Below are 15,345 nucleotides of genomic sequence, written 5' to 3'. Positions count from 1 at the left end.
AAAATTAATGAAAGGCGTTACTAAGGCTGTTTTCAAAAGTGTTTTTCTTTAACAAAGTAATACTAAGAAACAGCATCACTAAATATTTCAAATACGAGCAGGCTTGTGTGACGAATTTCAAAACGATTTATCTTACATTTTTCAAAAAAAAAAAATTGCCACGAATTATCTTATAAATTAACCTTTGTGAACCTTTTCTTACTACAAATAATGTCAAAATGGTTTACATTAAGTACATCAAGATATATTCACAAATACATTAGTACACGTTAAATTTTTGTGAATTATATTTACAAAGAAAATACGTACAAACTTTTTCCTCTGCAAAATTGAACCTAAATGTAAGATTGCTGTTATTCACAAGCACGATAGAAATACAAATTTGTTTCTCGACCGAAAACAAAACGGATACCCGATTAAAGGGAAGAAGAGAACTGCTCGATCGTTTCTTAACATGTGAATCATAGGAAGGAAGAAAGAATCGGTGGGGTGGTTCGCTTACCAGAACGATCAGGTCTCGATTCTATTGAGAGGCTGCGGAGACAAGTGAAACAAGGACACCAGTTGTTCAAGATGGATATTTGTGGAAGTTACCACTGCCTCCATGGAAGAATCGAGAATGATCGGTGCTCGTGTGTGTGTGTGTGTGTGTCTGTATTGATTCGAAGTTAAATTTAGAATGAAATTAAGGCTCGTTTAGATCGGGGACGTTTCAAGTGTTCAAACTAGAAATTAACGAAAATAAGGAAAAACACTTCTTACAAAAAATCGATTATTTTTAAGGAATTGCAACGTAGCTCTCGCCGTTTCGAATTTTATTGAAATTTCACGATTTCTCGAATTTATGCCACCTCGGAGTTTTATTGCATTAAGTCACATTCACTGAAACTTTACAATTTCCGAAATTTATCAAATTTGAGTATAAGCTTGGAGCATTTATATTTTTTACACATTCTGAAGAAAAATGACGGGACATTGTATAGAAATGATTAAAAAACAGGAAGTGTAGCAACGAATTTTGAAACATTAATTGTAAAAAAATGTATCTCCCTCTGCAATCCTATCAAACTGATACCTTAACAATTTTTTAATCCACACTGTTAATTTTTTTTCCGCTTTATAATCCTCCAAACGCGCAAATATGTACATCGTTGAAAGAGCATAACGTAACAAGTGAAATTCCTGGAACTTTGGTAATTAAAAATTCCAAATTATTGCGAAGCAGATATAATCGCTACAATCCCAAGAGATACGTATTTATAAAGCTAATTAGCCTGATCTTTTAAGGGGTCTTACTAACGTGACGATTTCGTATTTTCTCTGGTAGTTTAACATCTCGAAAATATGTCCAGGAAGTTTCCAAGCTGAATTCTCAAAATTAGCAGAGGTATTCACCTTCAAAGGAAGCGGCGCGTCCGAGCGTGAACAGATATGCAGAAATTCGAGCGTTCTTAAAATTTGTCACTGTATTTTCTGCTATCAGTGAATTAGTGGTTTGCAAAGTGTGTCAAAAAAAAAAAAAATGGAGATTATTGGTATAAAGAAAATGTTTAGACAACGCTATGGCATTTAGCACCGAAGTAGTTTCATTGTGAAGAAAAAACAAAAGAATTTGCTAATTTCTTAAATGCAGCTACTAGTTTTAACCTTTACGTCAATAACCAGAATTGTCGTCTACTTTATCGTCCAATTTTAGTAGCTTTCCGATAAGAAAATTGTAAACTTGAGGCAAACACAGATAGGAAATGTGCGAAACAACAACGATCTGGCCGGATATTTCAATCTTTTACCTGGAAGAACAAATATTTTAAGTGAGAATTATGCAAAAGGGTACCTGGTTATTGACGTAGAGGTTAATTAAAGCTACTCGGGTATTCTCAAAATTTTCGAGACGATGGGCATAGTGATTGGTCGCACTGCTTCGAATTTCGCAATGGCCGGATTTTCGTCGCCGAAAAGAGGCACCCTGCAGAGTGAAAAAAGGCAAGGATCACTCGCAAAAATGAAAATTTGGTCTTGAATTATTTTTAGAAGGAAAAGGAAGGTGTACTGTATGGTCCTTCAATAGCAGATTAGCTGCAAATATAATATATCGTTTTTTATATAGTCTTAAACTGTAGTTAAAACTTCAAACGCGTTTTTCTCGAAACAGCATTTTTGCAACTTTCTGACACGATTGGCAAAAGACCAGAAGTCCGATCCACTCGAAATTTGTCAGGTATATTCAGTAGATGTTGCTTCATCGACTGAACCAAAATTGTGCAAATATTTTCAAAATTCAGTCATTGCGGTCAAAAAAACCATCATTTTTGTTTTCTAAAATCGAAAGCAATTTTCTTGAAACCCTGCCAATTCCTTGTTTCTCAATATTTTTTTATCATTCTAGTTCAGACGACAGCCACACGTCTACAGACTAAGAATATGTTCGCATTTTGCATTTTGGATAACTATAACGTCTGATACATCATTTCAGCCATTAGGAATGATATTTTTCCGTAGCGCTCTCTTCACGGTGGTCCTATTTCACAACAAAAGGATATTTTCACTTATAAAAAATATTTTTCTGTTCTCAAAGGATGATAGAATAAACCTACAAATTTGCAGAAGGATACGTGTAGCAGTTGCTTTGTTTTAAATTCCTGAAGAATTAAGCGTTTTTCAGTAGTCAGAGTAGGAAGATCCCTTAAAAGTTGAAACAGCTCGTTCAATACATCGTATGTCGTAGGGAGATTGAATTGGGTGGAATCAGAGGATTCGTATTCGTGATGAATGTACATAAAAGAAAAGTAGACGGTTTACAAAACGGTGCACGAAGCATTAAAATCAGCCGACTCGCGAACAGACGCGGCGAAACTTTTGAGCGTTGGTGTATGCAACGAGTATCGCGAAGTCATAACGCGTCTGCGCGTAATAAGTCGATGCAATTTGTACGTTCTTTATTGGACGCATTTGTATTTGGTTAATTACATTGTTACGCCGCCGGCCATTACTTCGACGCGGCCGAGTTAATGGGACGATAATACACTTTTCGTAATCTGCTTCGTCGCCATTCAGTCTGCGCCTGAAACATGCACGCGCGAATTTGTCTGAACAGAGAAATGGTTTCCCTCTTTGGAACCAAGAGAAAGAGATGTTTCCTTTTTTTCTTTTTAATTTATTCGAAATACATTCCCTTCTTCTTTTTTTCTAATTTATTCGAAATAAGTACTTTCCCGCCCTTTTTTTCTAATTTATTCCAAATAATTTTCGTTCTGCTTTTTCCCCTAATTTGTTCCAAATACTTTCCCTTCTTTTATCCTAATTTATTCCAAATAATTTTCATTTCGTTCTTTTCTCAATTTATTCGAAATACTTTCCGTTCCTTTTTTTCTCTTCCGAAAGAAAACTTTGTCAAGTTCTTCACGATCTCTTTCACGTCTATTTTTTTTTAGTTTCCAAATCGATCATTCAAGAGTGTAGATATTTCATTGCAATTTCAGTTTTCGACTTTCCGCCGGTGAAAATCGAATGAAAGCTTTACCGCCAAAAATGTTCGTTCGCAGTTTATCAACCGGCACGAAAATCTTGCAAAGTACTATTATTGCTTCTTTTTTTTTCCAACGTTTAAACGTTTATTCCGGATTTGTCAGTCGGGATGAAAATTTCGCGATTTAGTGTTCTGCCCGTTTTTTTTTTCTCCGTCAAATCTGTTATTAAAAGATTGTCAAATGAAATGGAAGATTTGTGAAGCAAAACTATCGCTGTTATTTTAGTCGAGCTTTCTGTACAGAAATCCTCAATTGAGACCGTTTTTCAAAACACCGTTACTATTTAAACAAAATAAAAAAAAACCTCTTATTTAGAATTGATCTATCGGAATGGAAATTTCTAAAAGTACCGCTTTATTTTTTTTTCTGCAAAAAAAAAAAATGAAATCGTTCTCCAAACATTCGTGAGATCGAGGTTCCCGCGAACTATTTGTGTAAGAGGAAAGAAATTTGTAGAATTGATTTAGTCGATTCGAACACCGCTATCGTTGGTATTTCTACCGAAAAGGTTACATATTCCTACAGTTCGACAAAATAGAAGATCTTGTTAATAGAGTTCTTTCCACATTCAAAAGGTTGCACGTTACTCGATACTTTTTTGATAACCGTATTTCCATACAGTCGTTCGCTTCTGTGCCGTTCTCCGGTAAAGATTCAGAGGGCAAGAATTCAATTTCCAAGATTTCACTTGGTCCCTTTAAAATAAATTTTATACCGCAAGCAAGAAAAAACTGTAATGTTCTGTTTATCAGTGCTCCGGTGAAACTCGATCATGTTCTCTCTTTGAAGCATTTCTACCTTCGACGATTCCTTTAATTTCCACGTTTCACCTTGGCTAGCTTTGTTACGCAAATCTAACCGAGCGAAACCCAAATTTCTGCTTTTCAATTTAGATTAAACGAAATTTCTCTGTGTTTTCTAAGCGCCATTCAACGATTTACTCGATGATTTTATACTTGAGGGACTTATAAGCCAAACTGATTAACTCGACTTTTTGCAATTTTATCAATTCAGTATCGAGGAACATTAGTTTTTTTTTGTGAATAAAATAATTCAAGTTGGTAATTCTATTTATCATCGCGAGATGGCAATATTTTTTATTGCTATTTCGAAAGTCACAGCGAAAAATTAGTAAAAAAACGGAGAGAAATAAATGGTACGCGGTATGTATTTAATGAAATTTTCTAAAACGATATAAGTATATAAATTTATCAATATTCCCTACTTTTTGATTTACGGAGTTAGTCACTTTGGCCACCGAACCGCTCACTTGGAAATTTAATTAACTTAAAAGTGATACGAAATATTCCTCGTTCATCGTAGGAAAGTGCAATAAATTCCTCAGTGAATATAATGAATATTTCATTTAATCGTCAGTGTGTTCGTATCAGATTATTCGAAAGTATAATTCACGAAAGTAAGATTGCAAGAAAACCACAAAAAGCGAGACCTAATCTAACCAAAATAATAGAAAAATTACACAGTACTGTCAAATGTTCTTTGCACACACATCTAAAGATTCAGCATCTGCCCAGTGTTTCTTCATTAATTTGTCACCACTAATTTCATTAGCCTAGCTTACAGAATTTCAGTAGAAACCATTCAATAACTCCTTGATCGAGTGGTAGGATTAAAGAACTGACATTAGGAGAAAAGAATAAAATTCGGAGTGTCACATGAGCCACTCAGAAGCCAAAGTGACAAACTCCATAAAATCAGGTTTATCAAATTTGTTTCATCTACGAAAAATTAAGCACTGAGCGTGTGCTTCGACGAGTTAATCGTTCTGGCTTCAGTGACTCACATATGAGACGCGACCAAGATTTTCTACTTACAACACAGGCAAGAGGATACTCTGTTCAGATAAGACAGGGTCCAGCGAAAAGATCTGATTTGTACGTGGTAAACGAGCTACAACCATGTAAGCAGTAGAACGTTCAGATCCTAGATCAGGGAACATTTCGGAGCCGAAGAGCCATTTCAACAAAATAAGGTACGAAAAATAAAATTTAGGGAGCCGCAATTTTATTTTAAGAATCGCGTCGAAACATTTACTTTACCGACGCATTATAGTTACTTTTTGGGAGGTAACTGTCGGTTCTGTGGTGGCAACAGCAGATTTTTATTAAACATTTAAGTATGCGGCTCCCGACCCCTGTACTAGATCATCGGATATTCCAAGTTCCACAGTATTAAAAATAACGAAAATATTTCAGATGGACAAAGTTATTGTGAGATCAATTCGTTAGGAAAAAGTATGTACTCTGTCGCATAGCCAGCTCGGTGCGCTACCTTCAACTGCCTTCTTGTCCCGGGCCCATATATAGTGTTTGCCGGCCTGAAAAGGACTTTTGGGGTTCCTCGGACTCTTGTCTTATACCTCCGTTCAGCAGAAAATCTACACAACTAGCTAGACACCGCCCCGAGATCGGGCGATGGAAAAATCCAGCCACACAGCTGAGCGTTTTCAGCGGATGAGCCCTTTCGTTACGTTGTCAGTCAAACCGAGCAAATACCCCGACGTCGACTGCCACCGCATCCGCGGGGAACCACGGGAAGGCGGAATCACCAGTGCACGCAAGTACTGCGCTCTGACCCTGTTACAGGCGAAGGATTATGAGGGAAAGGTAATGGTTAGGATGGACGAGGAGATGTTGGGGAAAAAGGAGCAGAGAAGGTATTGGCTTTTTTGCCACTCCTAAAGAGTAGCCGGTTGCTGTGCCCAGTCCCACCGGTACCCCGCTCCGCAAGAAGGCCTTACACCTTATTTTGGAACTTCATCCGGTCATGGACACAACGTGCGTTCGAGGCTCAGGAAACCGGAGGTTTGCCAGACCCCGGGTGTTCGAGAACACCCCCCTACGGTTTCTTGTCCCGGGCCCGAGGCCCGCGTGCCTCTTCTACGCTTCGCTTTTCGCTCACACTCGCACACTCGCTCATGCCGTGCCGGTACGCACTCACGCGTGCCGGACCCGATCGCCGGCGGATCAGTCACCCTGTACAGCGTGGACGCAGCTTCAGAAACAACAGAATCCCCGATATTTCCTCAGTATTGACGTTCAATCAGAATCTTCGAAAACGGTACCCGATAAAAGTCTTCATCTCGTTATCTCCTCCGGACCTCATAAAACCCAATTATAAACGCAACATCGTGTTACCATCAACAGCATCGCTATGGTCATCGTCTTCGTGGTAGTCTGACGCGGACAGAAAAGTTTCCAGACACTTTTAACGCCCGCTGGCAAGATATACTTGAAGTTCGCGTGATGTATATCTGGAACCGCGCGAATTTCCGCGAGTTCGTCCTAATTAACGAGATGAAAATCGCTTTCGTCCCTTTTCGGTCGCAGACGAACCCGAAGGAGGGCAGCTTTTAATTGTTTTAATCTAATTTCAAGCAGCTCGAGGTAGCTCGTACGCCTCGCGAATTATCACGTTGCGAGTTCTCGCTTTTTCCATCCCCTACCTCTCCCCCACATTTTCACCTAACCCCATCTCGCTGCTACGACTGCGGGCGGGTTGGTGTGTTCGTTTCTTGCGAGGAATTCCGCTTAACGCGACATCACCCTCTCGCCGTTGAATAGCGCGAGTTAAGTTGTCACGCGACGGCTGAATGAACGTCTTACGTCTTATCTAAGTGATATATTCTGTCTATTAGCGTGGCCATCGCTTTGTTAAAAATGTGACGAACGGCTCACGCGGAAGCTGCTGTAATTGTACAAGGGGAATCCCATTGTCCGGTCGACGGAGTATAATGCGAGGAAGAAGATTCGCGAGGATCGTCTTAAGAGGGTACATCCACAGTGTGAAGCCGGCGAGAAATAGGCGAAGTTTGGGATTTATTTATCTTTTTCTTTCCCTCCGTAGGTAACTGTTGAATGAAAAGTTTTTTCTTTTTGTCTGAGGATATAAATGTAACTTTCAGCTTTTCATCGTGGATTTTTTTCAAAAGTAAAAATTGTTATTGTATATAGGTACAGGTGTTTTGGGATAAAATTAATGATAATAGGATCCATTTGTGTATTTTCTGTGTTGGATGGAATATCTCCTACGAAATTAGCGTAGAATAAAGAAAATTATTTAATTAAGATTCGTTGAAATGCGAAATTTAACGAAATACGTGTATTACTCTAATTTGCAATTACGAAAAGATTGGAGAAAAGTTGAATATAAAAATCTGAAAAATTATACGTTTTCACTGCTAGTAATTCAAAAGATCAAATGAAATCGTGCGTTATTTTCCTACTTTAAAATAAAATACATTTTACATGCTTCCGCCGTTTTAAATAGATTCAGAACTGATTTAAATAATTATATCTTATGAACATACCGAGACAGCATTTCAAAGATAATCGTTACGGACTTTTTAAGAAACAAAATATACACACCTTTTACACGGTGAGACGAGTGACAAAGAGTGAGTGAGTGTCATTGAGTGAATGAGTGTCAGTGAATAAGTGTCATTGAGAGTGTGAGTGAGTGTCAGTGAGTGAGTGTCAGTGAATGAATGTCAGTGAATGAGTGCGTGAGTAGATGAGTAAGTGTCATTGAGTAAGTGAATGAATTTCAGTGAGTGAGTGTCAGTGAATAAGTGTCATTGAGTGAGTGAATGAGTGTCAGTGAATGAGTGTCATTGAGTGAGTGAGTGAGTGTCAGTAAATAAGTGTCACTGAGTGAGTGAATGAATGTCATTGAATGAGTGAGTGAGTGTCAGTGAATAAGTGTCATTGAGTGAGTGAGTAAGTGGGTGAGTAGATGAGTGAGTGAGTGTCATTGAATGAGTGAATGAGTGTCAGTGAGTGGGTGAGTGAATGAGTGAGTGGGTGAGTAGATGAGTGAACGACTGATTATCACTACTACCTAGAATTCGAAATCACCCAGAATTCACATTCAGTCCAATTACTCCTTTCTGTAAAATATCTCAAATAGCTCTTGTTTCACGCACATCAACCAATCACGTTCGAATTTCGTTAAACGAAGCAGTACGCAATGGTAAACCAGCAGTGAAGAGGTCCACTCGGCGTTTTCCTTTTTTTTTTTGCTCCGTTTGCTCGATTTTATCAACGATTTCCCGGGAAAGCCGTAACACGCTCGGGCGTTCACAGGAAAGACACATCGTAAAACGAAACTCGCGGGCAACAAAAGTTCGAGATACAGGTTGCAAGGTGAATTTGATTCCACTTTTGTGTCGGTCAATCGGCCTCTGTTATATATTTGTCAGAGTCTGAATACACATGAAAGTCACGACGCTGTGATGTATTCCGGAAAGTTCAAAGTTTAGAGACTGCATAGAATGTTTCTGAAACGCTTTAAACAATATTTTACACGTCAATGTCGTTCAATGATTTAACTATTCAGCCAGAATCACCGTATTGATATTCCTCCTTTGAATTGAGTTCTATATTTTCATATTTATATCATAAAGCGGAACCTCTTTATTGTTGGCGTTCAAATGTTGGTTTATCGAACTCCGCTGTACGACTGTGTTTATACACAAAATATCTTCGTATATTGTTACATTTGGTAACACGTTGTTGCATTGTTTCACTCTCATTCGGTCGAAATATCAGTGATAAATTTTTCATCGAAATTTCAGTTAGTCAATACCTAACGTGTGAAAATTTTACACGAACGTGAGAAAATCCGCCCCGAAGACGGTGAAGCCAGGCTCAGAGCGTGCTCGGTGGGGGTGACTCCGCCCCTTTGGGTCTCTCCCTGGGCCTGTTCGCGTAGGGGTGGACAGGGATCGGACTCACGAGACCCTCGGAGCGCAATTTTTACGAACGTCGCTCAGATAACGCGGATACAATTCTCGTGTAACATATACTATCGTAAAAACGTAGACACGTTCGATTAATTTCACGCCCACCCTACTCCGAGTCAGAGTACTTTTCTGACACGAACGTTAATATTTTCTCTCAACTATTGGACCGGTGCAAATGAAACGTCGTGTTTTTAACAGCTGAAATTGGCAGACTGACACCCTATATTAAATTTCATCCCATCGTGAACTTTTATGCACAACATTCCAGAAGAAGGAATTTCCTGTCGTACACGTGGTATTGAATAGGAACAGAACTCGTGATAAAATTGTTCGGAAACTATTATCTGACGTGACGAATAAGGCGTCATTTTCTCACCTAAATTTAACAGACTAACAATTTTTATATATTCGGAACAACGAAACCAGTTGATCTTCAAGAAAGTATACACAATCCTGTGGAAATTGTTTCGATTAAATACATTATTTTTCGAACCTAAAAGTGAATCTTACTTTCGGAATCTCGATATCTAAAGGTTCGTTTAAAAAAGCCACGTTTCCCTGAATAGATTGTTCCGCAAGTTTGAACTAAGTTCACGTTATTTGTACCATTATCCAGAAGCAACGATAGCACTTCGCATTCGAAGGGAAAATATACACGTCGAAATTGAACATTAACTAAATTACCCGCGTTCCATTTAATATCGCGTCGTACGATATTAAAAAGATACGCGATTTTACACTCTTGAGTGATAGAGTGCATTAATATTAAACTGGTTCGAAGTAACGAAACGCTGAATCTTTCATATAATTAACTATATGCACGCACACGAGGAACAGGTAGCGCGACTTTTATCATATTCCCTGAATTGTTAATATCTCTTCAAGGCGGTCTTGAATTTTCTGCAGGATCCACGGTGAAAATTTAATACGAGAACTACCAGAACGGTCGGAGAGAATGATTCGCACTTTCTTTTTTTTATAAATATTAATAATTATGTTGATAAATAATGGACAAAATAGAACAGGGTAGTCAAGAATTTCAAGTAGACAATACTTACTGACACAATCGTAAATTAGAAAATTGAAACGAATTAAAAATCGTTTACTGAAATAAGAAAATAAACAATAAAATGTTACAATTCATTTCAATTGTACACTATTCTCGTAAAGTCGAACCAAGTTAATATCAAAACAGCGAGGTTAAGAAAATAATAAATTTGTTACGCCTTTTTCATAATTTCCAAAATATATAAATTTTCTTCTAAAAATTCGAACACAAATTTTGACAAACACAAACTTCTCCAAAAACTACCCCAGCAAATAAAACTCGTATTAGCGTCGAAAACCACCCTTCGTTTCGAAATCAGAAAATTAACCCTTCCACTACTATTGGCGCCTGTAGGCGCTTTGAAAATTTGCCCGTATCGAGCCTTTTGGCGCACTTCTGTGTCAATTCAAGCGTTAATTTGATCCTCTGCACTCTTCCACGTTAATTCAATGAAACAAATTTTAAAATGACACGGTTGAAAAGGAAAGTTTGCGGCCGTTGTGGAATATTTGAATTTGCCACGCGAGTTGTGTACTAAAATTTGCCGTAGCCAAAGGGTGAAAAGAAGGGAAGAGACGAAAAGAGGGAAATATTAGAAGATAATAAAATCGTATTAGCGTCGAAGATCAGCCCTTGTTTCGAAATCAGGAGATTAAAAGAAGGGAAGAGGGAAATATTCGAACATTGTACATTTTTGAAAATTACTTACCTCAGGCTTTAACAGTTTGTTGATGCAGTTGATTCTGCTGTTCAGTATCTCTAACTCGAGGCGTTCCTTGCAGAGCTGTCGAAACAGAGAAAGAACGAGAGAAGGGGGAGAGAGAGAGAGTTTAAGCCGTGCAACTTTGCCGTAAAGGGAGAGAAATTTATTCGAAAACACAACCCACCATTTTCTTCGTCTTCTCCTGAAACACGTCGGTCTGCTGCAGCTGGAAATCAGAAAGCAATTTACCATTTACTGTAACCGTATTGTTGCCCACGTGCCACGCCGAGACTCTCCAGCTATCCGAAGGCAAAACAACGAAATGCACTTTCGCCGTGGTGCACACAGCCTGGAAACAAACTTACGTGCTTATGAATGCAATTGTAGACGGGCCTGATGTCCGCCACGCTTTTCTTCCGCGGGATTTTCTGTAAATTAAACGTAATTACGTATTACTGGTGTGCTTTGCCTTGGATTAACTCGAGATATCTTTCGCCAACGATACCTTGTCCGCCTCCTTTTGTAGCTCCAGAAAATCCTTCTCGTCCGAAACCATCGCTTTCGCACCCTATTTTCGTGATTTCGAGATTGCGAGTTAATAGACGAGTGCTCTTAACAAGCGGGAATGTTATGGACACACTAGTGGCTTTAAGTTAGACTTTTTACCGACAAGGGAACTTCGGTAACCCGAAAATTTCGATTTTTTTGAAAGTTTGCAGGTTTGTAGGGGACCTCGAGAGGAGGTTTTCTTTTTTCAGCCCTTTTTTACTTTACTTTACTTTTACTTTAATAACAGAACGGGCATGATATGAAAGAAGAAGATCGTTTTGTAGGAATTACTTGTGTTACAATTAGTTAAGGCGCGTTAATTGTAACGAACAAAGGATTTCTCCACGTTGTGCATTGAAATTCGAGCTTGGATTAAATGTACATTGCAATTCGACGTTAAAGGTAGTACGAAGAAATTTGTACGTCTTCGCGAAATTGCCGAGCTTGTATTCAAGTTACAGTTTTAATATTCGAAATTTGCAGGAATTATTACGAAAAGTTCATTTTTTCCTTCAGATTCTAAAGTAACAAGTTACTTCACAAATGTGAGAAACACGGAAAACTTTGTTTCAACGAGAAAAACAGACAGTTTACAGGCACAGAAAGTCCAAAAAAAACAAAAATGAATATGTTTATACATATATCTTCCGCGGTTCGACTAATTTCCCGAAAGCTCTCGAAAGAAATAGAAAATTCCTTCCAGAGATAATATACAGGGTGTCTGTTTTATCTCAATACAGCGAAATATCTTTTCAGGAAGTGACGTTACGAAAAAAATGTTTTAACAAAAGTTGTTCGGTACGGGGAGGAAAATTATGTAGTGTAAATATTTTTTTTGTACCGAGTATGGTGGGGGAGATTTCAAAGGCAGTTTAATTTTTTTATACGATGGTGTATGTTAAGACGAGTTCAACGAGTACAATAATGGAGGACATGTGGAGGGGATACCCATAGAAGGAGGTTTTCAACAATTCAGAATTGAACATACTTATGGTACTTATTGTACTCGTTAAACTCGTCTTGACATACACTATCATACTATGTATAAAAAAATATAGCGTTGCATCTAAAGAAATTAAACTGACTTCGAAATCTCCCCCACCATACCCGGTACAAAAACAATATTTACACATAATTTTCCTCCCCGTACCAAACAACTTTTGTTAAAACATTTTCTTCCCTAACATCACTTCCTTGAAAGATATTTCGCTGCATTGAGGTAAAACAGACACCCTGTATAATTCCTATTCAACAATGCGCTTTCAATACGCGAAACTTAAGAAGATAAAAACAGATTACTTGCCAAATAATTCTTCTTTAGTAACGAAAATAAAAATTAATACAATTCCTGTTCAACAGTACACTCTCAACACGCGAAACTTAAGAAGATAAAGTAACACAGATTCTTGGCGATTGGAAAAATCGAGCGATTATTCGGTAACTAAGGAATATTTCGACGCGGATGGAAAGCTAGCTAAATAAAGCCGAACACGCTCGACGTGTCGGCAACTCCGTGCCTGATCAAATTAACCTTTCCCGCCCGTTCAACTCCCGATGAAAAAGTTCCGATCCTTCCGCTAATCAGAACACCCCTGCGAAGAAGGAGCGAGTAAAAGGAGGAAGAAAAGACACGATGCAAACGAGCAATCGTAATTGCGAAACACCTTATCGGCGATACTTTTTCAACTGGTATCGAGCTGCCTACTTTCCGTTCGTTCCAACGAACTAACCGGCCGCGAATTAACGGAACAATTAACCGAGCAACGAAGCGTTAAATTACCAAGTATCCAGGAAGACGCGTTACTGCAACGCGGAATCTTAACTTCCCTGCAACTATCACGTCTTCCCGATCGTTTGAAAAATTCTTCTCGTTTTTCGAACAACCTTCGGAACTTTAAAGATTTCTAATTAAAAAGAAATAGAGGAAAAATTGGACACTTGAAAATGTTCGAAAGCAAAGGAACTGTAGGCAGGGAAGGTAATTAGGTTTGAAAGGAATTGCAGTATGATCGACTGTGTTTACTAAGGTAGCATAATCGACTGTCTTGAATGGATGAATTAATGAAATATATACTGTTTCAATAGTATTAACTCTTTCATTGTTATCAGGGACTATAGGCGCTTCGAAAAGCTTCTCGTTTCGAATATTTTGGCGATTTCTGGCACACTTTTACCTGCATACGAGCCTCGATTCGTGTTCCCTGCGTATTTTCGTAAATTTAAATTTGGAACTTTAGTTTTCTAATTTGTGAAAAATTTGAAACCGCCAGAAAGAAAGATATTGCGGCCGCGTTTGAACATCTACCGTCTGCCACATGCGTCACGTACTAAAATCTGCCGCAGCGAAAGGGTTAAATGAAATTCAATTTCAAGTTAGAATGCTTAATTTTTTATTACCGGACGATAGACTCTGTAGAATTTTATACTTGTATTTTCTGGTTTTTTTGAATTATATCGTAATTTGAAAAGTAAAAATATTTTACTCAAAGGGTTGTTAAATTTAATAAACTTTAATTTTAGGAAATTTTCAGTGATCTAATAATAGAAAAAAAATTTGTCGCGGAGATAACAGCGTGATACCTTTCGAGAGATTACGTTAATAAAGATGTTTATGACCTCGATGGTTCAATCAAGATAAATTTTAAGTTCACCAGTTTAAATATTAAGTCTGTTCGACCATTTAGATTCTTGCATTATTTCAGCACAGATTAGCATAAGTCAGACCGATCTCTATCTATAATAAGTTTCTAATAATTTTTTGTACTAAAAGATGTAGATCGTTAAAATTTTTACTTAAACATTTACCAAATAAAATATTATTTCGGCAGAATAGTGCGCTACCATCAAAAGTTAACTTTCTCTAAAAGGATATCTTAATTTGAAGAAAAATGTATTTAAAAAATTTGTCAAATTAAAAGATTCTCAAAAAAAAAAAAAGAAAAATAATAGCGTTATTAGGTTAGAAAGGACTGCAGCAAATATTAACTCACCGAAACGAATGTTTCAAACTACGAGAAGAAGAATTTCGAACCTTCTTTTTCCTTCACTAAAAATTAGAAACTAGCAAATCCTTCAAAGAAACAAAAAAACAAAATAAGTTTCAAGGCCATAGAAAACTTAACCTATAAAAAATCTATAATACACCCTGTAAGGGTGTAAATGATATATGCATTATGTGAAGGATTTGTTGCTATAAATTGAAATTGATATTAAAAAATGGTTGTGCGGATAGGATCGTAAAAATTGAAACGTGCTAAAAATTAGAACTGATACAGCTTTTATCGTGTACAACGTGTTTCTTTACTTTTACGGTCCAATATATTTTTTTATATCGCGCCATTGTATGTATTAAATTCCGGTTGGTGCAGATTGCCGTGTAATAAGGCTCCTTGTCGCAAGAATGGCTTGAAGAACAACTCACCAGGATTGCACAGAAAACGGCGATCAACACCATTAGCCAGGTGAGAAACGTAACAATCCCGCATTGCGGACTCAAATTAAGCATGTGCCTCAATTTAGCATCTGCCAGCAGGTACTGATACATCTACACGGAAAAAATCGGTATTTTTACGTAGGAAAATATACTAATACTTTTCAATTCTTTTCTTTATTTACAGTACAGTATATTCTCCACAAGTGTCAGACCGCAAGGAAGCTAAACCTGACACTCGTAGAATCAGCGACTACGTTTTCGAGCCTCGCGCCCGCCTTTGTAGTTTGCCAAACGTAGACAAGGACAGCGAATAAAAGATAA

General features: G+C 37.8%; 1 protein-coding gene across 1 annotated transcript in view; it reads right to left on the bottom strand.

Annotated features, from left to right (window-relative positions):
- Positions 1-2,986: 2,986 nt before the first annotated feature.
- LOC108577157 overlaps positions 2,987-15,345 on the bottom strand; it is a 14,077-nt gene continuing 1,718 nt past the window's right edge. The window contains exons 2-7 of the mRNA XM_017940266.1: positions 15,013-15,135; positions 11,548-11,610; positions 11,408-11,470; positions 11,227-11,268; positions 11,049-11,123; positions 2,987-3,061 (exon numbers count right to left, since the gene is read on the bottom strand). Coding sequence (XP_017795755.1) covers positions 2,987-3,061; positions 11,049-11,123; positions 11,227-11,268; positions 11,408-11,470; positions 11,548-11,610; positions 15,013-15,135 — 441 coding nt within the window. The remainder of the gene's footprint in view (positions 3,062-11,048; positions 11,124-11,226; positions 11,269-11,407; positions 11,471-11,547; positions 11,611-15,012; positions 15,136-15,345) is intronic.

This window comes from Habropoda laboriosa, unplaced genomic scaffold (assembly GCF_001263275.1).
Source record: "Habropoda laboriosa isolate 0110345459 unplaced genomic scaffold, ASM126327v1 scaffold664, whole genome shotgun sequence".
In the NCBI taxonomy this organism is placed as follows: Eukaryota; Metazoa; Arthropoda; class Insecta; order Hymenoptera; family Apidae; genus Habropoda; species Habropoda laboriosa.
The sequence above is the reverse complement of the archived record's forward strand: the minus strand, read 5'-3'. Positions and strand labels throughout refer to the sequence as shown.